At 40.4% G+C, this 24,939-nt stretch overlaps 3 protein-coding genes across 6 annotated transcripts in view; all 3 read right to left on the bottom strand.

Moving 5' to 3' along the window:
* Nucleotides 1-42: 42 nt before the first annotated feature.
* On the bottom strand, nt 43-12,667 carry si:zfos-323e3.4 (volume-regulated anion channel subunit LRRC8C). 4 transcript variants are annotated; one of them, XM_042213517.1, is made up of 3 exons: nt 9,368-12,667; nt 9,054-9,212; nt 43-6,949 (listed from the first exon to the last, which is right to left on the bottom strand). In XM_042213517.1, the coding sequence occupies exons 2-3, from the start codon at nt 9,192-9,194 to the stop codon at nt 4,667-4,669; spliced, it is 2,424 nt and encodes an 807-aa protein (XP_042069451.1). In that variant the 5' UTR covers nt 9,195-9,212; nt 9,368-12,667; the 3' UTR covers nt 43-4,666. The 4 variants fall into 4 exon arrangements, with proteins under 4 accessions (XP_042069451.1, XP_042069452.1, XP_042069453.1 ...); XM_042213518.1 differs by having other exon boundaries at nt 9,054-9,492; nt 9,901-12,667; XM_042213519.1 differs by having other exon boundaries at nt 9,901-12,667.
* Nucleotides 12,668-13,942: 1,275 nt separating this feature from the next.
* keap1b (kelch-like ECH-associated protein 1b) lies at nt 13,943-23,787 on the bottom strand. The gene is made up of 6 exons (XM_014341178.2): nt 23,278-23,787; nt 21,958-22,203; nt 20,238-20,914; nt 18,914-19,119; nt 15,724-15,900; nt 13,943-14,913 (listed from the first exon to the last, which is right to left on the bottom strand). Exons 1-6 carry the CDS (start codon nt 23,581-23,583, stop codon nt 14,672-14,674), a joined length of 1,854 nt encoding a protein of 617 aa, XP_014196664.1. The 5' UTR covers nt 23,584-23,787; the 3' UTR covers nt 13,943-14,671.
* Nucleotides 23,788-24,067: 280 nt separating this feature from the next.
* s1pr5b (sphingosine-1-phosphate receptor 5b) overlaps nt 24,068-24,939 on the bottom strand; it is a 12,328-nt gene continuing 11,456 nt past the window's right edge. Inside the window, exon 3 of the mRNA XM_005945732.3 lies at nt 24,068-24,471. The gene's annotated coding sequence lies outside the window, so the exon portion shown is untranslated. The remainder of the gene's footprint in view (nt 24,472-24,939) is intronic.

Here is a 24,939-nt window from a genome sequence, read left to right as displayed (position 1 = left end):
TTTGAGGGGTCCTGAAAAGCGCTATATAAATCCAATCCATTATTATTATTTATTATCTATTGCACATCCACATGAACTTAAAATCAACAGTTATAATCACCAAGATATGTGTGTTTTCGGACTGTAGAAGAAAACTGGAGCGCCGGGGGAAAACCCACACAGGCACAGAAAAAACATGCAAACTACGCATCAGGCCTCAGGAAGGTTCACGTGCAGAAGTTTGTTTGTTTTTTCTCCTGTGAGCCAAAACTGCTAACCGCTGCATCACCACACCACCTACTTGTCGCTGGAACATAAGAGTCCACAGATAATCTTTTCTTCACTATCTCAAAATTCCCGGCTCTGTCCGTGACTCCCGATGCTTCTCATGTTTTTAAAAATCCTCCAAAAACCCCCAAAACAAAATAGATTAACACAACTGAAAGAGGAATTTAATCAATCATTGTGTGCTTTTCTTTGCATCTTTTCATGCAGTCTTAACCGCTCAGACGTCCTTATGGTGATCCACCAAGGGCATTTGCAATAACTCCACGCTGGAATGTACAGCGCGGTGAAAAGTCTCACAAAGGTCACAAAGATAGCTGAACTGAAGTAGAAATGAATGAGAGCCCTGTTTTGTTGGAGCTTGTAGGTAACAGTGGCACAGTTTGCTGATGTTTGTGCTCGGGGCTCTCGTGGTACAATGGGCATTTTGTTTGCTTGTGTGCTGCTGGCCAACTTTACTTGCCAAGAAAGGAGATACAGTTCAACTGCTGCGCTCACAGCTCACTATGCAGACATCTATGATGTCACAGAACGATCACACAAATCAAAATTTTTTCAATAGAAAACACACAAATTTCCATTTGAATGAAATAAAAAACAAACCAAGTGCTGTGCTTTAGAACAGCTGATAATATCTGCCTACTTTTAAATGCTGATCTTTTCATCTTCAAGGAATATTTTAACATTAAATGAATGTGATGTTTATTCAGCAGCGCTAATCCAGACTCAGACTCTGATGTTTGAGTAAAGTCTACTGGAGCAATTCTGCTCAAAATGCTGTCTTTCCCCACCCATATTTTCCCAGATAGTTTAGCAACTTTCCGCTCAGAGGTCTGCTTCGTCACCACGCCCTTAAATTGTGTAATAGATATTTAAGTATATTTTCTCACCCTAACATATAAATCAGTTACAAAACCAGGATGGTTAAATATACAGCCCAGCCACTAGGTAGAGCTCAGCGACTTCACTGACTGGGTGGGTGGCTGTTACATTCAAGCACTTCCTGAATGTGGCTGGGTTAATCCACAGATTGGGAGAAATATGCAGGTTTACAAGCAGCAGTAACAATAGTGGGAGTAAACAAGAAAACCCTGAATCAGCGTACTGGTGCAGTCACACGCAGATGTGTGTAAATTAAGATGACACAAGGAAAACTATCCAAATGTCTGACCGAACTAACGTAATAACTAAGATTTCACACTTCTTGTTTTTCTATTTTGCTTGGATTAAAGTGTATTTATTGTTAATACTTGTGTCTTTTTATATTATATTTATATGTCTGTTAATATCTATTTATATCTAAATACATGCACAGTGGATGCATCGGGGTAAGTATCTTGCCAAAGGATATTTGGTATGCAGACTGGAGCAGATGGGGAACGGTCTCTGTTTCTACACTTCATTTCATGCAGTTGTATGTATACTCAATTTTCCTCTGGGATTAATAAAGTTTCTCTGATTTTGATTAAAGAGCGGAGAGGAGCAGTGAGGGGTTACAGACATTAGGGGTGACACAGCTTCACGGATTCATAAACCACTTCTCCACAAATGCCCTTCACTAAAGGTGGGCAGATCAATCCAAATTTCAACAGTATCAATACCAACACTGGTATTTTTATCGGATCGATATTTGCGATTTGCCCACTGAATTGTTTTAAATCAATATACCTCAAACATGCACTGTGAAAAATGAATCTTTTTTGTGCTGACTGTCGTGTTTTACTTGGGTTTTACTTGGTATTGAATCGATACCAAACGACTGCCCCTGACCTCTGTTACAGCTGTGGTGATTATGTTGCCAAGAAAATAAATCTGCATAATTAACTAGCAGTTTGATCATTTGTTTAAAACATCAAACATCTGAATTTACTCTTTGCATTTTAGAATTTTGGTCCAACAAAACAAGATATTTGGTGAAATGAACTGGAGCACTTTGGTTTTGTAACACCGCTTTATTCAGATCTAGACCAAACTGTTTATTAGAATAATATGTCAAATAATCAGTAATTAAGATTATTAGTTGGTTTCAGATCTCTAATCTCTTTCATTTACGAAATGTAATAGAGCTTAAAAGGATTTAGGGATTAGTTTCATATTTAAAAAATGCTCTCGTGCTCATGAAAGGAGGAGCTTCCCATGTGTGCAATTTTTACTAGACTGTAAGATGTAGAGAACTGCAAATCAAGTGCTTCCTTCATTTTTTTTCATTTGAAACTGTTATTGTTTGGCCTTTGGCATTTGGTGAGATTCCAAACGATGAGTCACTGGAAGCTGTTACACGCTCTGCTGTGCTTCTCACTTCATCAAGCTGCACGAAATCACAGCCTGCAGGAACTGAATGTGAACCTTTACCAGAAACACACATAGCTGAGACACCCAATAATCCGATTTTACAAAAGTAAACACCAAGCCCAACCGGCGGCTCTCTGCACACTCCTCACAACCCAAAGCAACAACCGTCTTGGAGACATTGTATTGCTATTTTTTCCAGTCAATTATTAGTCACATTTAGACTGCTACTTGACTGCAACTTTAACTGAGACTTAACCCTTTCATGAATGAATTATGAAAATCATCATTCAGAATTTTTTTTCTTAAGTATTTCTATTCATCTTTAGGCATGAAAAAAAAGATTTTTGAACTTCAATCTTTTAAACATGTACTTTTCAAAGAGTTTTTTACATGTCCACTTAGGCGGACAACAGATGTGTATGGACTGACACATCATTGTCCAATGTAGTGGTTTATGTGTATACCATCAACACTGACACAAATACAAGAAAACAGCCTTTGAATAGCTGTCCACTGTAGTGACCACTACTGTGCAACTTATTTCCCTTCATAACATAAGTGCTAAATTCTCCCTAAAACATCTCAATTCCTTAATGTGACAGAAAATAGCACACACAGTAATCCTTGAATCAAGGGCAAGTGAGTGTGCTGATCGACACGAACATATTAAGAAGTCACACAAGCCAGAACATGACCGACTGCAGTTCGTTTGAGCAGTGGAAGCTGTTTCCAGGAAGCACCGGTTTTATGTGCGTCTGAACATGAGATGTGAATGGAGGAAACAATGGTGAAGGAAAAGTGCAGAATCCATTCATCTAAAGTTTTGCATAAAGGATGTTTGAAATTTTTTAAAAAGAAAGAAAAACAAGATTTGAAGTAAAAATATATCCAGTTTAAAGCATTTAAACAGATCAGCCTAGTCATCCAAGTTAGCAAGTTTCCATAGTTGCATGTTACGTGCCACAGCTTTTTAAAATTCTGCTGCCTGGACATCACCTCCAATTATCACCTGTATTATGCTGAAACATTAGTGGAAACAGCAGCCATTACCACTGGCACTCACATCATGCACAGTCATTGTTGTAGAGAGTGAACCTTTACCTTATATACCTCATACCACCCCAGTATGAGTTCACTCACTTCTCCATTTGACTGAATGTGTAAACAGAGATATGAACACCTTTTATCCAGCTACTGAAAGGCTTTTTCGCCCTCCACGTGTTTTGGAACTGAAACGGAGCGACATGAACCACCACACTGTAAGAAATGCATATTCACGCTGTGTAAACCCGTCAAGCAGGATACAGTTCAAAGGTCTTTAGTAAACAAACGGAAGTGCAGTCCCAAAACATTTGAAGGTTAAGGCTTGTTCACTGTTTTATTTCTGTAAAGTACTTATAGCTCTTATTTCATCCCCACATACAGTATTAATCTGATCTTGAATTACAACACTTTTTTGTTCCACTTTACATTTCTGTGTCATCTACTGAAGTAAAAATCAAGTTTTGTAAAAATTAAATGTAGATGTGTTTTTACACATTTTAACTTAATAAAAAAGATGCTATTTTCAGGACAACACATAAAAAACATTTTCAAAATGTGAAAATCAAAAAATATGAATCATTTCGTTATGACTGCTTTTAAATAGAGTCTTTAAATCTTTTTTTAATGGATATGCAAAACTGGGACAATTAGGATTTCCACACTTGTCCACAGATGTGTTTTCCCTACTAGAAATACACAGTGTGGTTTAAGCTGCCTGGAGAAAGCGTGCGGGAGGCAGCCTTCATGATGTCCACTTAATGCAGTTTGCGGTTTGCATATGGCACAATTTGACATCACATGGACTTTGTGCTAGGCACCTGGTAGATTAAAGACCGTCTGATCCAACTGTGTTAGACCTTTGTGTTCTCACAAGCACCTCTTTAGGTCAGTCCTATGAAAGTCTTCAGCTTTAGAGTTACTGGTTCTCTTTTAGTGGTCAGCTGTGGTTTGGGTTTTCCTTTTGCTTCTCTCTGAAAAATATTTGGATCAAAAATGTTTTTTCAAGCTCACCCACCACTCTTTAATTAGAAAACACAAGTATGTGACGAACCTTAGCTCCACACACTCAGCTTTTATTTAACTTGCTTCTTACATCTGATGGCAGTTGATCCAGCAGGTTATCTTCTACTATCAGCCCACTCAGCAGGGGACAGTCCCCTATCTCCTGAGGTAAGTACTCCAGACGGTTTCCTTTAATATCCAGCCGGACCAGCTGGGCAAGGTTGGCTACTTTTGAGCTGAGGTGTGAAAGGCGGTTGTTACCAAGAATCAGCGTTTTTAGCCTTTTACAGGAGAACAGCTCTTCTGGCACTGTCTCTAAGGAGTTGAAAGCTGCGGAGAAGAACTGCAGGCTCTGCAGGATGTTCACTTCAGAAGGGAGCGAAGTGAGTTGATTGTGAGAAATGTCGAGGTGCCGGAGTTTGGTGCAGTAGAAGAGCCGAGAGGGAAGCTTTCCTAGCTTGTTCCAGCTAATGTCCAGTGTCTCCAAGGTATGCAGCTTAGATATATGTTCAGGGATGTATGAGATTTTATTGTGCCATAGCCGAAGTGTCACTAAATGCCTGCAGTGCTGTAAGCTCAGGATCTCCTCCACAGTAGTGAGTTTGTTTTCCTTCAGGTCCAGCTCCTGCAGATTGCTCAGGCTGAAGACAGCACTTGGGATGCGCTCCAACTCACAGCCCACTAATTCCAGTGAAACTAAGTTGGTTAACTTCTTCAGGATGCTTAAAGCCTGGACCCTGACACTTTCATTGTAGATATGCAAGCGCTGCAACTGGAACGCAACATCTCCTATGCTGGAGGGGATCTTTGTAAGTTTGGAGCGAAAAGTGAGGACCCTCAAAGCTCTAAGCTCTTTAAAGGAATCCAGAATGGGACTTTTGGACACCTCGTTGGTTAAAGGACCTTCCAGGTGGAGCTCTTCCAGGCAGTGTAAGGTGTACGTCCACACAGGAACCTCTTCTAAATGCTCAAAGGTTAGATATAGAATCTTTAAATGTTCTCTCAGGTGGTTTAGGGCAGCAACTTGGAGCTTTGCGGGGCAGTAGACCATTGATAACTCCTGGAGAGACTCTAGCTTTGCTATACTAGCCGGTATGGTGACATTCTTCATCTGCTCGAGTTTGAGTGATTCCAGTTCGGGAATTTCAAAAACGGTTTCTGGAAGCCCTGGTAACATTAACAGGTGTAGCTCTAGACGGTTTCTGGTGTTCCTGGCTAGACGCGTGCGCAACTTTTTGTCAGTCCACTCGTAGTTTAGATTAAGCTGATGGAGGCGGCTCTCGCTGACTTCGGAAAGAAAGACAGCAAACCTTTTAGAATAAAGAGCATCATATTGGTCCACAAGATGCAGGAGGAAGGCAAAATCATTCTTCACATCAGGTATGTCATTAATTCCGGTCTCCAGTCTGACCTGCTCAAAGTAGTACTCCTTTAGAGGTCGATGGAAAAGCCAGTAGAGGGTATAGATACGCAGAAGTCCAAATACGGCCACAAAGCAGATATAGCAGTAGGCAAGCTTGGAGAAAAGATGTGCTTTGTTGTGGTTACAGCAATAGATATCAAAACCAGTCAGCTCAGGCGGAACCAAACACTGCACAACTATCTCAATGTTAGGTACCAGCAATGCGGTGTAAATAATAATCAAAAGAAAATGGATGACCTTTACTGACGTTTGCAGAACGTACATGTGGTACAAAATGTCTTTTTCCTCCACATGAGTTCGGAGCTTCTTCACCTTTTCAAATAGAGCTTTGGCTTGCTCTCCTTCTTTCTTATCCAACAAAGAGAGGGTAGACTTCGGTTCTGCACTTTTCTTTTCTTGATTAGACTTAACAGAGCAGGAGCGAAGAAGGCCCACAGTCTCCTCCTCATCGATTTGTCCTTCTGTGGAGCCTTTAGTCATAGTGTTCCTCCTCCAGTTGACTAGCTTCTCCTCGCCTCTTTCCTCAGAAACTTCACTCAGGGCTCTTGTGGTCCAGGGTGAGTCAAAGCACTTGTCAAGAATGCTGACAAAGAGATCAATTTTAGAAGATGTCCCAGGAAACTTGAACCAGAAGCTGCTTGTTACCATGAAGATTATGGTGTGGATAACCACGAGGTACGGAAAGTACTTTGCATACCAGTGAACAGACCTCTCATAGCAATAGTTGTTGACGAACACGTATTGATGAATGTCCAGATTGTTCTTCCGCCCAAACACCTCCACTATGATGGGGCTCGCCGGGGTCACCAGTGTGTTCTGCAACTTCTCATTGTCCCCATAACTGCTGATGTTGCTGCAGTCAATTGCTTTTGGTGTTGGACTGGTGAAGTGGCTTGGCAGGCATGCAATCTTGTCTTGGGTGAGCTATAAAAAAAAAAGAACATAATAATATCGTGATAAAAACAAAGCCCGGTTCACTTGTTGGTACTCAAGTATTTCTGACTGGAGAACAGCAAGGCCTAAACTAATCCGCTTGTTCTCACTCTCAGGCGTAACATAGTCACGATTTGTCAAATCCCGAGGCGTTCCTGAGGAATGCAAAAGGTGACCTTCCGCGTTCTTATGCTACGTGCCAGGTTATGGATGAAATCTAGCAGAATGATGCTCCCACGGTAATACACGTTCCAGCCATGTATTCCAGCCCTAACCCTAACTCTATCCCTAACCTCAACCAGCATGTTAGATAGTGTTTTCCAAAGTGATTTAAGTAAAACAAACCCACACTTGTAGATTCATTCCAAACGGTTCTCATGTTTCCTCATTTTTCTGATCTTGTAATATAGGGACGTGATGGGTTCCCGGAAGTGTAATATACTGACAATTTATCACATAGTGTATAATGCTACGCTTTGGGAGTGATGAACTAACAGGTTTCACCTTGCGCGTAAAGCCTAAATGCACAAGCTAAAAACTGCAGATGATAAAATCAGATAGGGGTTTAAAAATACACGAAATCCTCCGCCCTTTTGATGCGTCATCAAACAGACGAGCAACAATCAGAAACAGGCTTATACTTTCCAAGCCATGACATCAGACATGACACTACTTGGAGGGATGATCCATTCCACCTCTTCATTTCAAAGTAAAAGTCACTATTAACATGCTGCTGTAGGAAAGCAAGAAAAATCCATCACCAAAGCAGAAGATTCCACTGTAGTGGAATATTTTCTTTATTGTTTTTTAATTAACGAGATTTTGTGCTGCTGCAGAGGTTAATGAGCACAGCGTGTCTAACAGCACTAAGTGAAAGGGAGATTTAATTCTGCCATTTCTATTTTTACATTTAATTGGATTACCTATGTCTGAAGAAGAAATCACAACACTAAAATCCACAATTAGAAAGTGCTTCGCAGTCTGGATAAAAACAGATGAAAGAATAAAAGTACATATTTATACTTACAAACACACAGTCTTTCATTCATTCCTACATACACACTTATGTATACACATATGAGAAGAACAAAAGGCCAAAAATAATTAATGGCTTTATTTATGGCCTTTTGTTATGAGTATTGACTAGTTTTTTGTTAGCAGCCTAGCTGCTGTATTCTAGGCCAATGGTAGACGGGCTAAAGCAGACTGAGAAATGCATGTGAAAAGTGAGTTAGTTATAACTAACTACTAACTACTATGTACTATGTACAAAAATTTCTTCATTACTGGTAGATTTTTGAGATATTTCGTAAATGAAAGAAACCAGACTGGATAAACTTTGAGTTGTGAAAATTTTGGTCGAAAATAGCAGATGATTTAATATTTTTAATTTAAAATTAAATGTGTGTGTTACATCATCCTTGTAAAGGTGGTGGTTATATGTTTAATTGCTTGGTTGCAATCCATAATTACTTTATAAATGTTACACTGACAGAAGTAATAAATAATAAATATTCTAATGAGTGTCAGACTATAGAGAACCCCTTTAGTTGCTGAATTATTTTCACACATTCAGTTTCGCCAAACAGACTGTGTAGATGGTGCAGCAATTCAGACAGCTTTGTGACCAATTCTTTTCATGAATGCATCCCCTGTAATGCCCCTTTGTTGTTGGTGTCTACGCTAAAACAACAATTTAGTACAATTAGAGGAATAAACTGATGCTTCTGCTCTGAAAAACACAACAGTTAGAAAATCTGCAGTAAACAAGTTGTGAAATTTGTATGTTATTATATCTGATTAGCGCTGACTACACTGTAGTCCCTTTGCTTTACTTTGGTGCTATTTTAATGTGACACAGAAATGATATTCATGTGATGAGAGACACACATTAAGCAGCCAGTTTGTGATCTGAATGTGCACAAAGTGGGTCAGGAGAAACAAGTTCGTTCAGCTGTAGTGCATGCATTTTTGCGTGACTGGGTGGCCAGATAATGCAGGAATTATCATGGCATCTACAATGAGACAGACAAGGTCAGCGATGACTTGGTTTTACTTTTTGAAAACTTATGGACACAAAGTGTAGACACCTTACCTGCAAAGTGCATCCAAAGACTCCAATCATGAGCATAGCAATGCACAGATACTCTGTGAAAACATCCCACCATGGCTTCAGGACCCTATACTTCGAGCTGGGCTCTGTGCCGAGGGATCTGAATTCACCCACTGGGATCATCCTGGCTGCTGCTCCACACTGATGAAAGGAGACGAAAGGAAAGGAACGAGTGGATTTGAGCAATGAAGCTGGAACAGGCTTTCAATGCAGAGAAGTCTCCAGAGAAAATCTTGTCAAAGGTTTTAAAGTTACATGACACAAAGAACACACATGAGCTTTGGCTGTTTATTGACCTTGAATGAATGGACGCTCCTCCTGCGCTCAAAGGGGGATTCAAACAGGATGAACTAGTCTGACAACAAAGAGAGTCTCTCTCTCTCTGGAAAGAATGGAAACAATTTTGTGTCCTGAAGCCCACCTTAATAGATAAACAGAGAAAGAAGGACAGAAGCTCCACTGTTTTATAACAATACTACTGCATCAAGACGAGATAAATAGCCTGTTAATTTGTGATGTGAGCTGTGCGCATTTGTGCACACACAGGTAACCAAATACAAATCATTGCAGCAGACTTCTGTCTGGCTAATTTCTTCTTAACATCGCTGCTTGTGTTAAATTTGAGGTAAAAGTGGCGTTTCTTGTGGCGTTGTCTTCATTTAACAGCGCAGGTAATTCGTGAACTTCCAAAGCTACTTCCTAAATCAAACGAGTATAACCTCGAGAACTTATCTCCCATTAAGTTTCCACTGAAGTTTGAAATTATCTCAGAAGTTTCGCCCAACAGAGTAAAACAGAAGCAAGCGTCAGCAAGATTAATTTTACATACCTGCGCGCACACAGGATCCTCTGGTGTCCGGTGGCAGTGGCCAGAGTTTTTTTCATCACTTTCAGAGGCGCTCACCGGTGTGAAGCTCGCGAGAAATCACGCGGCACAAACAAGCGAGGTTTTCAAAATAAAACCACTGTCAGCGAGCATGTTCAATGCAAGTGAGCGCTGACTTTACAGAGGCACACTTCAAGTAATCTACACGTAGTTAATGTGATTACTGCAGTTAGTGTATATTTGCGCCCCCTAGCAATAATTTAAAATGAGGCTTTATATGAAATTAACCCATAAGTCTCCAGACCCATTTTTACTTTCAGGAAAACTAGGAGAGAGTGAATGCTAAAACTTGAACAGAAGATTTCTTCAATGTGTAGAAGATGAGTTAATAGATCAAAGTGTATAAGCGGACATTTCTTCACCTATCACAATACAAGATACCGGTCCTAACAATCAACAACCCATAAACCCATCAGAATGCAAGCACGTGGTCTGTTATCGTATGACTTTCAAATGATAAGAAGGCATGGTTATTAAATAACGCTCCTGGTCTCACGCAAGACAAAGCAGGAACAGCCTCCTGATTTTTCAGCCACACCTCGATTAGTGTTGCGTAACCTTGACATTTTTGTAAACTCATGCTGTGGTAATATTCGGGAGAAGAAGGGAAGAGAGGAAGTTACCGCAGTGACTTTCTTTCCGCCCAAACTGAATCCCAAAGTTATCATCCTCCTGTGTTTGACGTGCATTTCTTATTACAATCTGACGTCGGGTGTTAAGCAGAAAAGTTTAGAGGCCTATTAACTGCTTAAATTTCCATCTGCAATATTTGAAAGATATTTTCTTCCAACGAGAAACTGATGACGCAACTGTATATCTTCACAGATTCTTTTTTAAGTCTGTGTTTTTTAGGCCTGTGTTTGCCAAGTCTTAATACTCTTGTAAGCCCACACAATACTCCTCGGTAGTGTAAACAGTGGTCTACCTTATCCACCTGCTGGGTTTAGCCAGGAAATTAGATGTGTTGGGAGGTATCATGGGTGGTCGGTAAATGACATACCTGCTTTTGACTCACTGAAAAACACACTAGAAAGATCATAAAAATGAGACTTTGCACACTAGTATCTACACGCACACTTTATTAGGTGCATCTTGCTCATACTGGGCTGAAGCTCTTTTTGCCATGTCCTAATCCTTCATGGCATAGATTCAAAAACATTACTCAGACATTTGGGTCCTTATTGATCACACCTTCACTGTCAGCTGCACGTCCATGATATGAATCTCCACCACATTCCAAATATGCCTTATTAGATTGAGGTCTGGTGACTGCCGAGGCCATCAGAGAATTGCAAACTCATTGTCATTTTCAGGAAATTGGTTTGAGACTATTTAAGCTCAACATCCTACAGGTTATTCCACTAAAATCAGGATAATGTCGAAAATGGGTACACTTTGGTCATTAAGAGATGGACATGGTCAGAAAGAACGCACGGGTAGGATGTGGAGTTTAAATGATGCTCAGTTGGGGCTCAAAGTATACACTTAACCATCACGAGCAGCCTGAACATAAATAGAAAGCAGGATTTCTTGCTTACATGAGATTCTGACCCCACCACACAAATTTTGCAGCAGAAATTAAGAATCATCAGAGCAAGAGAGGAGAAATGATGTGGGTTTCTGCTCTTGTTCCCATCTGCTTTAACATTTCGCCTCTACTAAAGATACTCTTCTGCATATCTTGGTTGTAACAAGTGCTAAACGAGTTACTGCATCAACAAGTGTTTTTTCCTGCTAATTTGACATTTCCTCTTTTTTGCTGTATTCCGTGTAAACGCTAAAGGTGGTTGTGTTGGGGGGGAATCCCAGCACATCTGCAGTTTCTAAAAAAACTCGCCTGGCCCCAACAACCACACCACATTCAGAGTCACTTAGAATCATCTTGATGACATTCACTTTGAACTTCAATAGGCCACGTAGACCATGTGTTCATGCCCGAATGTAGTGGGACGCTGACACGTGATTGTATGATTAGATAGTTGCATTAATGAGTAGTTAATCAGATGTACCTATCAAAGTGGGCTGGGAGCATCCATCTTTAGCAAAAAGCGTAAATTGGTAACTTTATTTTAGGGTAAATGTAGAAATAAAATAAAAGAAGATATGAAGGCGCATTAGCTCCCTCTAGTGGCCACTACTGATTTGAAAACAGCACAAATGACCGTAACATCAAGAAGAAAAAACAAACAACCCAGGAACTATCAGAACTAAAATTATTACATGACTACAGCAGTGCAATAAACACATTTTAATTAACAGTGCATTACTGTACAAGGTAGTTCTTGCTTGGGGGGATAAATGTACAAAGCAGATGTTTTTAAATATTTTCATCTCTAATCCAAACACTGGACAGGGGGGGGAAAGGTCCCTTTCAAGGTGAAGCGCCGGTTTCTCTTTTTTTGTTTAAATTTTTTTTGTTTTTTAAACAAACATCCAAAATCTGCATTAACAGGCAGACCTAGTTTGTTACAATGCATGCTAGTTATTAAAACACTACACCAGAGTCCAATTTAATACAAAGCTGATGTCAGTTTAGAGGAAGAAGAAAAATCACAAAGGACCTGAACAAATAAATAAAAAAGTGAGCTCTGAATTCCTGTACAAGACTTTGTAGAATATCAATGTACAAAACATCACTTAAAAACATTTGTAGCTTAAACCGCTGTTACAAATACATTTTTTAAGCAAGTTTTTCTCCCCCCCCCTTCCCCCCCTTCTTCGTCACCTCTCATACACGGTAGACATCTGACCTTCCCTGAGCCTCGTTCTGCTGGAGGCGTCCCCCTTTTTTTAATCATTAGTATACAATATTTGAACACGAATGCACAAACATGGTCATTTGTGTCTGAGGTCTCAAGGATGTGAAAATCCAAAAAAAAATTGTTTACTGCGCGCGGGAGGGTCTCATTTCTGTCTGCAAATAGTGAGATGTTTCAATTCAGGCCGTTTAAATGCTACAGTATTGATTCCTCTAAACACAGCCTAAACTAATTTCTTCATTCTGTTGGCGCTTTGCACACCGATCCCACTGGACGACAATCGTGGAGCCCGAGAAGAAGCATCGCTCAGTATTTTACTAAAGTTTCACATTTTATGCAATCAGTTAAAGAACACATTTGTTACAATGCAGACTCTTGTATCAACACTTGAATTTGTGACAGTGGGCCTCATGCAAGAACCACTTGCTTAAAGCAGATCCTTTCTACCATAATCTGAGATGACAATTTATACAATTTGGCAGGTGCATGCACATTTTCCCCCACACCCGTACAGCTGCATAATGACTGCAGTTGAAGGAACAGAAACTCAGCTGCCAGTTTATGATTATACACACTTAACTAGATGTAATGCTCTATAATATGACATCCTGCAATAAATCCTACCTTCATGAAGGTTGTAATTTCTGATTAAGTGGTTCCATAAAAAGGTGGTGATTCTGTGGAAGTGTTATGCACCAAAGTGACAGGCGTTTATTATTTTGCCCCAGTAAGATCACTAGAAGGCAACAAAACAGTAGAAACCCACTGTGAAAGCTGGATTTACTGCAGGACTGCTAGTTTTAGCCGTGCCTACCAAAATAAACCTGCAGCAGAGCATCAGGTAGTCATGTAAGAAAGGCCAAAGTATTTCTTCTTGGAATCTAACAGCACACGTCATGGTTGGTGTTGCAGGCGAGGGATCACACCAACACCAAATGCCTCGCACAGGCCGTTTGTTCTTGGATTTAAAACTGGAACCACCTTGCCAGCTTGCTTGAAAACCCCCTTTTATATCACAGGTATATTCTTGTGTGTAATCCAGTAATCCAAAATGTTCTTGAAAATATTTAAGGTGGGATAAGAGCTCTGGAGCTGCAGAATCTGTCTTCAGCTTAGATCAACAACAACCGATTTAAATATCTTCCGCGTGCCTTCACAGGCGTCATACAGGATGTCCACTTTAAATAAAAATAGATTATTTGCAAAAAAGAGTTCTAAACAGATGGTGAGTTTAAACATGTACTTTACTACTAAAAATAACAGCAAATAACTGTCTACATATACAATAAACAGGAGGGAAATAATGGTTCCTGTGCTATATCAAAAACCTGTTACTACACAGTTTTTTGGACTGCTAGTACTGGATATATCCAACATCAGGAGCTTAAATTCTTCTTCATTTATTTATGTATTCTTTTTTAATGTGCAGATTGTGATTTTGTAAAGAACTATTGGACTGAATTAAGACGGTCTGTATAAGCACGTCAAACAAGCTCTTGCATGAGGCCCACTGTACGATCTTCATGTTGTGGCTCTCTGGGTTAACACTAATTTCCACACAGTGACTCAGCCTGTGCCTTCCCACACAAGCACCTCAGGAGAATATACCGACATAGTGATAATGCCCACAGGCATTGTAATGGCACTTTGATTGCCACACACACACACACACGCACGCACGCACGCACAGTTTTGTTTACATAATCGATCGCTTGAAGTATTTCCTTCACCTATCAGATTTAGTTTGCTCTTTAAATGCAATAAAGAGCCCCTGATGACTCATCGGGCCAGTAAAGTGACCTTTTTACTATGGAGCCCTTTACTTGAACTTTACAAATGATGATCTAGCTGAGGGCTTCAAATGCTGCGTTGGAGCACAAAGCTAGACTGTCTGGATCTTATAACGATACTCAATTTAAAGGACCAGTTTTCACAGGTCAGTTTTGAGATGAGTGTCAGTGTGTGGATCGGGTCCTGCTCAGATCTTCGCGTGCATTTGCCGAAGGGTCCGCCTTGCCACTGGTTCTTCCGCCGTCACACGCCTGACACTGCAATAAATCCTTTTGGCAGGGCTCCATGGTGACAGCCACTCCCACGCCGCTGCGGCCTGAAGTCATGTGGGTCACCTCTGACCAAGTGTCCTGCTCTGGGTCGTAACACTCCACACTGTCGAGGAAAGTGCTGCCATCGTAACCTCCTGTAAGCACAGCACAGATCTGAGCTATGGATAACAAACACTAAGTGGAGTGAGTAAATAGGAGTTAGTTATTGCTACTGTGACTCATAAAAACTTAAATATTTACATTTTATAGTCACAAAAACTGAACAAGCCTTGCAAAATGCATCTAAACACTTAACGGTTACACTACAAAGAGTTTTAATACGCAGACACATGAAAAAGAAAGCACACCCTGTTTCTGATTTTGACTTCCTAGGTAAACACAACATCACATGACATATTACACACTCTGGCATTATTTATTTAACACAAACTGAAACGCAGAGGCACTGTGTGAAAACCAAACAAACTAAATAAAAACAAACAAACAAACCTGCAAAGACGCAATTGAACAAACCACAAGACAACCGTCCATGGTGGTGAAGGCGTTATGATATGGGCATGTTTTACAGCCACAAGACCAAAGTACTGTTTACCGAAGTATTCTAGAGTCAAGTGTGAGGCCATCTGCCTGACAGCTGAAATTTGGCCAAAACTAGGTCATGCAACAGGCCAATGATCACGAGAACAGTAGAAAAGCTACTAAAGAATGGCTGAAAAAGTAAACAATGAAGGTGTTGTAATATCCCAAAGTCCAAACCTCAATCTGAATGAAATGCTGTGGTGTGGTGCTCGTGACCTAAATGAGTACTGGCTCACACCCAATGATTGTAAATGTGGGAGGTGAACAAAATAATTGCATTGATATCGGTATAATAATTAATACATATTTTGTAACTCAAATCGTTGCTTTTTTCTCAGCAGGCTTCTACGAGCTACATTACTCACCCAACACATAGATGCGTCCATGCAGCGCAGTGACTCCCAGAGCACTGCGTCTGTGCCTCATGGAGGCAGCAAAGCTCCACGTATCGGTTTCTACATCATAGCGCTCCACCGTGTTCAGCTGGTTGGTGCCATCGTATCCGCCCATCACAAAGATCTGATTGCCAAGTGCACACACGCCTAAAAGAAAAGGTCAACTGTTTCATTTATTCAAACTAAATGTGGGCAGACACATGTAAGCACATGCCAGAACTGGCTGAAGAAAAGAGTAACGTCTATGCTACGGTCACAGGTAGCTTTGTTTTGACTGCCATCATAAAAAAAAGAAAAAAAGAAAAGACAATTAAAACTCCAGGCCAAACATGTATTTAAGGACACACAAAGAAAGACATACACACTCCCCATATAAGTGTTTTGTTTTTTCTTTAATGCGTTTCTTGATTAAGAAAAATCATTGCCTCTGCCAAGGAGGTTGTGTTTATTATAACACTTGTGTGAGGGTTGTAAAATGTTACCAATCCATTCAAATTTGGCTTACATCCACCATGATCTTAAAAGGTCAACTTAATGATTTATTTGCTTAAAAAAAAAAAAAGAAAAAGAAAAAAAGAAAGAATCCTTATAACTTAGAAACTATGATTCTTACAAATAGGGCTGCACGATTAATCGTTAGAAAATCGCAATCTCAATTCATACTTATGTGCGATCTCATTTCCAAATGACAACGATTTAAAAAAAAAAAAAAAAAAAAAAAGACGACGACGATTGTATCGCATTTTGGTCCGGGACGTAATCTGCATGAAAACAAGCACTCACTCTTCCTGCTCAACAAATGACAAGGGCGGAGCCTAATACCACGTTATACAGAAGCTGGCTGCTAAAATTGGCAGGGAAAAAACAACGGACAGCACGTCATCCCCTGACGAGAAAGTGACTGGAGAAAATCCGTCCCGGTCAACCACCCAAACATCAATAACAGGAACCTCATACAGCGCTTCCCTATACACGTCGAACTCCCGCAGGCACAAAGAAATTACGGAGGCTATCACTTATCACTTATCACCTGACCAAAGATATGGCTCCTATCAACACTGTGCAAAACGAGGGATTTAGGAAAATGATCAACACCCTAGACAAACGCTACACAGTGCCGTCCCGCAACTATTTTTCTATTGTTGCACTACCTGCTCTATACACGCAGTGTTGAGCAACGGTGGAGACGGAATTTCAAGCAGTACAACGTTTTGCGGCAACGACAAAATGTGAGACATTTGTTGTTTTTATGTTTATTTATTGTTTTTATGTTCAGTCTCAACTGTTACGAAGTTGATGTGCAGTTAATAAGTGCAATAAATATTTATACTGGAAAAGAAAATCGTGATCTCAATTCTAAGCCAAAAAAAAAAAAAAAATCGTGATTCTCATTTTATGCAAAATCGTGCAGCCCTACTTACAAATGTGGTGTGTCAACATATATGAAGTACCAGCATAAAGATTTTAATTATCATGTCAAATTTGACCACTTCAAGGTCAACACACAGATCTGGAGGTCATAGAGCTATTTAAAACATTTAATCATACAAGGTATGATCAATGGAGATTTTAAAGATAAAATTTTCTTTGGACTTCTGACCTATGTTTTTATTGTCAACATTTAATTTCTACTGCACTACAAACTTTATTTTTTTTAAGCAAATTGAAAACTAACGAAATCCAAAAAAAATAAAAATAAAAAATGAATGTATACAAAACACAATACTAATCCCTTAAAATTTAAATAGTGCCCAAATGGTGAGGTGCTTGAGTGGGGGATTGTGCTTGGAGTGCTTCTTGTTTATTGACTGTGCAGAGACTGACAACATAGCAGATTTCGCCCACAGTAGCAAAGCCAAAATATTTCATGAACACCTTTATCCTATCACACAGTTTAGAAGATGGATGCTGCCAGAGCAATGACACTCATTGGTTTGGGAAGTCCAGTTTCGAAACCTCAACCTGAGCATTTTCACCGTCTCCATCGGTATGTTTTGAAACCAGAAGTGAGGAGTTATCTCTGGATCTGTGTATGTTTGATTTAGTCTGAGCTGAAACTAGCGACTGAGCCCTAATAAGTCATGAGGAAAGTTCACTGAGATCACAGAAAAAGGTAGCTTAGGGCCATTTTCACTTTGATTTCTATTCAAATGGAAGTCTTTTTACAAACAGATACATGATTTACATGATATCGAAGTTTGACTGACCCACACAATCACTGAATTTCACACAGGTTTCAAGTAACAGCATTTGATTGTTAAAATTTGAGACTGGTGTATACCAAAGTACTGATAAGCACCTTGACAAACGACACTGCTATTGGTACTCTGCAAAGTTAAAGTTTACAAATTTTTAACCTCCCCATCACGAGGAAGCTGCTGCTGGAGCGATAACCTTTAACATTGCTGTTTGTTTGAATCCAGTGTTTTTTGGTCACGGTTGACAGGACATACTGTTCAAAACTGTGGACAGAGCGATAACCAGTGTTGACGTGGTCAGACCTGTTACCAGTCGTTAACCCCAGATGCACGTTACAAAACACACGTTCTTGCTTTTATAACTTATCGCAGAAGTTAAAAAAGTAACACAAAACTAAGCTTACCAATTTGACAAAAGGGGCCATAGTTACGCTTCTGTTTATTTTACACCAAAATATGGAAAGTAGTAACAATAAGAGTACTAATAAGCATCCATACATAAAGACTTCCTGCCAAAGTCTTGGGTCTGTTCTCTAGATATGAGTAATAACTGCTGAGGTAACTAGTTTCTTCCCAGAGTCCAGTTGGATTTCACATCTCAAAGCTTGCCAAAAGATGTCAATAAAATGCCTAGATATTTTGGCTTCACTTTTTCCATATACACTCTACTGCAAGATTATTATAGGTTCTGTCTAATTTCTCAATTGTTTTTTCTTTTTTTTTGAGAAATGTTGCTTTTTACCTGAAATCTTTGTTTATTTGCTTTGCCTCACTATTAAGCTGCCCTTGCTGTCTGGTACTGCTTGGGTCTACCTAGCAAAAACAGGAAGGTCTGCAGGGGCAGGAAGTCTTGCATATCTTTACAAATCACAGGTGGAAAACTGCACGGGCAGTTGTGTAAATTGATTGTTTTTCAGAAACGTTTTTCATCATTAGGAGGCAGCTTTACAATTCCTTCTTACCAGCTCCGGAGCGGACCGTGTTCATCGGAGCCATGGTCTTCCACTCATCCTTCTCAGGGTTGTAGCACTCACAGGAACTGAGCCGGTTGGCCCCGTCGAACCCCCCCACAGCGTAGAGCAGCCGGTTGATGACAGCCACACCCACACCGATACGTCGTGTTAACATCGGGGCTACCAGCTGCCACTGATCCTGTTCTGGATCATACCTGTGGAGAACAAACACAAACTAAGAAGGCTACATAGTTTGAAAAGAAAGTAATTATCGCTATATTTCCGAGCTTTAAATTCCCGTTTTCTTTTTGCCAACTAATAACATTAGTCAGTTTACTTATCGGGTTTCTAAATCGCAAATGTAACCAACTCTTGTAACTAATCATCCCAATGAATGAACCACTGCCAGGAGTCTGCACCACAGATTCATTAGTTTCATTCCTCAGTATTTGTGGTTAGCCGTTGTGCTACAGTGCGTCATATGTGCTTTCGGATGTTACATGATTGTTCAGACTGGCTGGACATGTTCCTCTTTCACCGAGACTGTGGGCTACCTGCGTAAGATCTTCTATTTTAGGAACAAAGCCAACTTTTGGGTAAAGTTTCTGCCTTGAATTAAAATGTACGTAATCCCAGTTTTAAATGGCTAGCAGTGAAAAATCTGGGGCAGGTTTATGTCAAGGTTAGTCAGAGCAAGGCCAATACGGCACCTCGGATATTTCTCATGGGACTTGATGGGCTCTCCGCTTCTCTTTTTGTTATTATTTATTAAAATGTATGTTGTTCAGTCACTGTTCATACCCAACACCAGAAAGCACCTAAACAAAGCTGCCGTTTCACAGGTGTGGATTAAAAGCTGCATCCGGCAGGATTATCTCAAGATGTTAAGCAATCTGAGAAAGAATGAGTATTAGTTCTTCTTGATCTGGTCATATAACAATGTTCGTACAAGCATTTCGTGCCAAGCTTAGATTGAGAGAGAAACAAAAGGTGTCTTGTTTCTCTTTTCAATTGTCACTAAGTTTAATATTACAAAAATATTTCCCTCACAGCAGCTTTGTGTGATCTAAAAATAAATTGCAGGAAGTAAAATGTTTCCAGGAAGTTACCCGATTACTTCTCTTGACAGACACAACCATAAGCCTTTCATTAAAATGACCTGTGCTGACCACATACTGTAATTGTTACTTAACTATTCAACCAGTAAAAGACTGCTGGTTTTCTTTCTACATTCAAACACACATAATTGATAAAAGAATAAATTCAAAATAGGCAGAATTGGTCTGTGTAATAAAAGTAATACCATCTTCCATTATTAGCCAACTTGACTTACCTTTCCACACTATTATGATGAATGCACCCATGTGATCCACCAACTGCATATACCATGCCATCGATGACCCCGACTCCGATTCGGTTCCTGGGCACGCTCATGGGTGCACACGGCAGCCAGCAGTTGTTCATAGGATTGTAACAGTCTAAAGCGTTTGAGTCCATGTTACCATCAGGCGCGTTGTTTCTTCCACCAACAGCATAGAAAAGCCCACTGATCACACAGGCGGCCAGGCCGCTTCGGGGTACCTGCAGGTCGGCAAGCCTCAGCCAGGTTCCCGTGCAAGGGTTGTAAGCCTCCAGGTAGCTGAGCGACTGACGGAAATAACCCCCTGCTGTGTAGATGAGCTGCGGCACCTTGGGAGTTCTGCAAGAAATCACTTTGGTGGGTTTGTGGAGGGTGAGGTCCTGGAAGATCTGAGCCAGGTAGTCTTTACACTGTGGGTCCCAGTCCAGAGACTGAAGCTGGGTCTGCAGGAAGTTGGGGGTGAGGGAATGGCAGCGGACAGCCTGGAGTAAGGCTTGGACGTACGGTCGCCTGTTCTCCCGGTCATATCGCACCCAGGCCACGCATGCCTGGAAGACTTCGGACTCACAGCGCACGTTGAGCTCGTCGCGGCTGATCAGGTTGACCAGCTGGCAGTGGGACAAGTTGAAGAATTCCTCTTGGGTTGCTACCTGGAAAGCAGGAGTACAGATTTAAAGTAACTTTTTATGATACACGTGTTGTTAAAGAATAAAGTACCTGGTGTGAGTAATTACAACAACTGGAAAGATTTTTCAAACAACTGATTAATATTTCTGAGCTAAAAGTTTCCAGACAGCTAATGACAGCTGCATAAGTCCAAAATCCAGACATATATGACTGAATGGAATCTAGACCAGCAGCAAATTCTCATCTAATTTTCTTACCTAAAGTAACTGCTGGATCAATTAAACTGTGCACAGTCTGTTCCAAATACAAACAGATTTATTTTAAATTATGGATCAATCATGTAATCTTTATCAGTTTGTTTTTGCTTATTTTGATCAATTATAACATAACGGTGAGAACAAAACCAACTCTTGCAACAAATAATCTCTTTCTAACAAAGGAAAACTGGTTTCCTACCCTGACAGCCACAATATATTTAAAAAGTCAAATCTCTGGTGAGCAGGCATGTATTGAATATTATACCATTTATAGGTTTAACCTCACAGACAGACATGTGACACGTCTTTGTCATAAGCTGGACCTACCCTTGATCTTATCTCCTTATGAGGGAGAAATATTAACTGTCCTTTCATTTCTTGTACTGTGTTGTATCATCATCTTTTGCAGTCAGTTATGCTTCAGCCACCAGTAAACCCACATAGATACTCACAAGTCATCGTGACTCATAGCTTGAATTCTCTTGGCCTTCTTGTGAAGAGAATTCAAGCTATGAGTCTGCCAGTGGACTCATAGCTTGAACCCACCAGAAGAAACCACAATGTAGCAAGTGAAACATTGTTTACTCAGACCTCAAAACACTTTACACACAGATTTCCTGCCCCAAAAACTTGAACAGATTTGTAGAATGTTTAATTCTTGATTTCTAAGTTACAAAATCATTACTTAAGCGCCACAAATTAGGAAAAAACAATTACAAGGAGTGGCTCCAACTTCATGTGCAGCCCAACAATGCAGTTCAGTGATTCTAACGAAAATGCTTTCATTCGAGATGCTATTTAAGCCTTACCTGGCTGAAGTTCATGTAGATGTATTCTCTGGCCTTCTGGTGGAGCTCTATGCAACCGATCTGCTCTGCAAAGCTGGCAATGCCAATAGCGTTGCTGGGGTCAAGCTGCTGGACGAGGAAATCACAGCAGGCCTTGACCACGCTGTCTATCTGGTACATGACAGCACCATTCATCACATGGATGACACACTTCTCACCCACAGAGATGCTGGCTGTGTAGGCAAACTCTATCAGCCTGTCCATTACCTGAAATGGTGAAAAGACACAACGTAAGGGGTTGGACTGTGGGAGGTCAGTGCACAGATGAGAAAATTAGAGCGAGAGAAGCTGGAGAGAAAATTTATTTAATGCTATGCTAAATAGCATTTAGGAACCCAGATTAGCATCTCATAAGCTATCATGTCATAGATATTGTGTCGATCACACTCTATGTGAGCTCAGTAAACACCCAACACAAGTAAAGGAAGTCAAGATAAAACTGTTTAGCCACTGTGCATACCTGATTTACAGAGAGAGAGCTTACTTTTTAAAAAGGTGGAGCTTCAGCCCTGAGTACCATAGAAAAATATTTATGCACTTTTACATATGACTCATAATTACTTTGAACATATTATTTGCTCATGGAAAAAAAAGGATATAAAAAAAAAAAAAAAAAAGAGAAATGCACTCAACTCATGGGTACACACATTTTCCGAATATAAATTACATGTATTGTAAAAATGTTTTAGGCACTTCAGATAAAGACATTAACAATCATAAAGTGTGATGTAGAAAATGTAAAATCCAAATATGCAGTCATATAGCAACAAGGAGGAGTCCTACAGAGCAACTAAAAAGGGCAGGCATCGTAGCAAACCCTCCAAGATGCTTGGAATAACCCATTTGGTTAATAATCAGTGTGATGTAAGGCTGATATTCATTTAGTTTTGACTTTTAATTGCACTTGTACAAAGATAAATGATAAAGAAAAACAGTGGATGGTGTTATCTATAAAAGGTATGATCATCTGAGTATGGGTTTTAAAGCAATTCTGACTTTCTGTTTCACTTTAAAGCAGTGCAGGATTTTTGTGGGAGTGGAGCCATTTTTTTCTAACAATGCTGGAAAAGCCCATTGTGGTATACAGCTTGGTTTTAAAGTTACAATTCCCATACATACTGGATTTTCCTTGTAATAATGTGAGGCCGGTTTATGCTGAAAGAGGAGTAACTCGATTCCCATTTAGTTATTCGGAAGTCAACAAATAAACACAATACTACAGCTACATTTAAATGAGTACAAATCAAACAAAACATTCAGGCAAGGATAAAACAGACTAACCTTGGGGTGAATTCCTTCGATGGGCACCAACTCCATACCGCACTCCTTTAGGCCGTTGGTGAACATGGCCCTGAAGACCGGGGACGAGGAGGCCAACACCACCTTGTGAGCCACAAAGTCCACCGCCTCCAGGTCCTTGTAGCGCACGCGTAGCGTGACGTCGCACAGCTGCCGCTCCAGCCGCAGCTCGTTCATGATGGCGAAGGCGGCTGACGTGTGGCTCTCGAGCGTGTAGCTGAAGACGCGGTGACCATTGCGCGTGGACGGAGTCACCAGCGCTTTGTATTCTGTCAAACACTCCGTCATTTCCTACCCTTTCTCCTCCTCTTTGGTCGCCTTCTCAAGAACAGTGGACGGCGTTATGGGGCATCCTTGCACCACATGCAGGCATGGGTCGAAATAAAAGAATTTAATTTGAGGAATTTGGTAGACAGCCACACAGAAAGCTCCAGGCCCTCCTGACTTTTCTATGAGTAAAAGAGTTATGTCTGGTTTATAAAAACATGGGGATTTCCTTGCTATGTTCAGTACTTCAGTCCAGCCATTCGCCCCATTATGGCATTACTAGAGCGTTGAATGCAAGGCTGCCACTCATGGCTGCATGTACTAATATATGCTGCAGTTCCAACATAATTAAAATGCCTTGAATTAAGGGTCCCTCTGGTTTTGTTTGAAGGTTAACTTTTCAGAGAAAGAGTTAGAGAATAGCAGGCAAAGTAAGAACTGCTCCAGACTCAGATCAGTTGTTTGTGTTGGCAACACAGTTGCTTTCCTTTCCACTTCTCTATTATTTCAGCAGAAACGTATTAATCATACCCAGCAATATAAACAGTCAGTTTGCAGTACGTCTCTGTTATCTTGTCTTCCTCTGAGCCTTCTAATCAAATATATTTTGACTGCTCAAAAAGTCTTCAATCAAACAACTCAAGAGCTGTGCCAGATTCACAAACTGTGCAGATCAATCTTGCACAGTGATAAAAAAATAAAATAAAATCTATTGCTTTGTTACAAAAAGTAATAATCAAAGCTGTCTTCAAAAGAGCTATTCAGAGTCCGAGACTCTAGGTGAGGCAGTTGAGCCTTTAGGAATGAAGTGGTAGCGGTGTTTCGTTGTTTTCTCTGGAGAAGCCTTCCTTGAGGATGCCCACCTATTTGTTTGTTTACTTACTAAGAAGCAGTTGGTTCAGCTGACAGCTGGGGAGAGAAAGAGAGAGAGCATGTGTTTGTTTCATACTGATAAACTCCGCTTCTCTGCTCGGTCTACATACGTACATCAATGCCTTGCATAGCGAGTGATTCAGCACTATTCTTTACCTATGAACTCATACAACAAAACTTTATCAATGCAGTGACACATAATTCTCTGTCATTCTTCCTCATGCACTCCACTTACAGTCAAGGCTTTGTCTTTGTAACGATGACTATGCAGCTCATTAAAAAAACAACAACAACAACAACCATCTTCTGCTTTTATGAGTCCCAAACTCTAGTTCTCTCTATCAGTCGCCAATACTGATGCACGGATCCAGTTTTGTTTTGTTTTTTACCCCAGTTCTGATACGACACGATTACCTAGAGCTGGGCGATAGAACGATAACGATATGAATCGCGATATAACTTTTACTCGATAGAGAAATTAAGCTATCGCGATAGACCTCGCCG

The sequence above is a fragment of the Haplochromis burtoni genome, unplaced genomic scaffold (genome assembly GCF_018398535.1).
Source record: "Haplochromis burtoni strain Fernald_Lab_line unplaced genomic scaffold, NCSU_Asbu1 Contig_448, whole genome shotgun sequence".
Taxonomy (NCBI): domain Eukaryota; kingdom Metazoa; phylum Chordata; class Actinopteri; order Cichliformes; family Cichlidae; genus Haplochromis; species Haplochromis burtoni.
The sequence above is the reverse complement of the archived record's forward strand: the minus strand, read 5'-3'. Positions and strand labels throughout refer to the sequence as shown.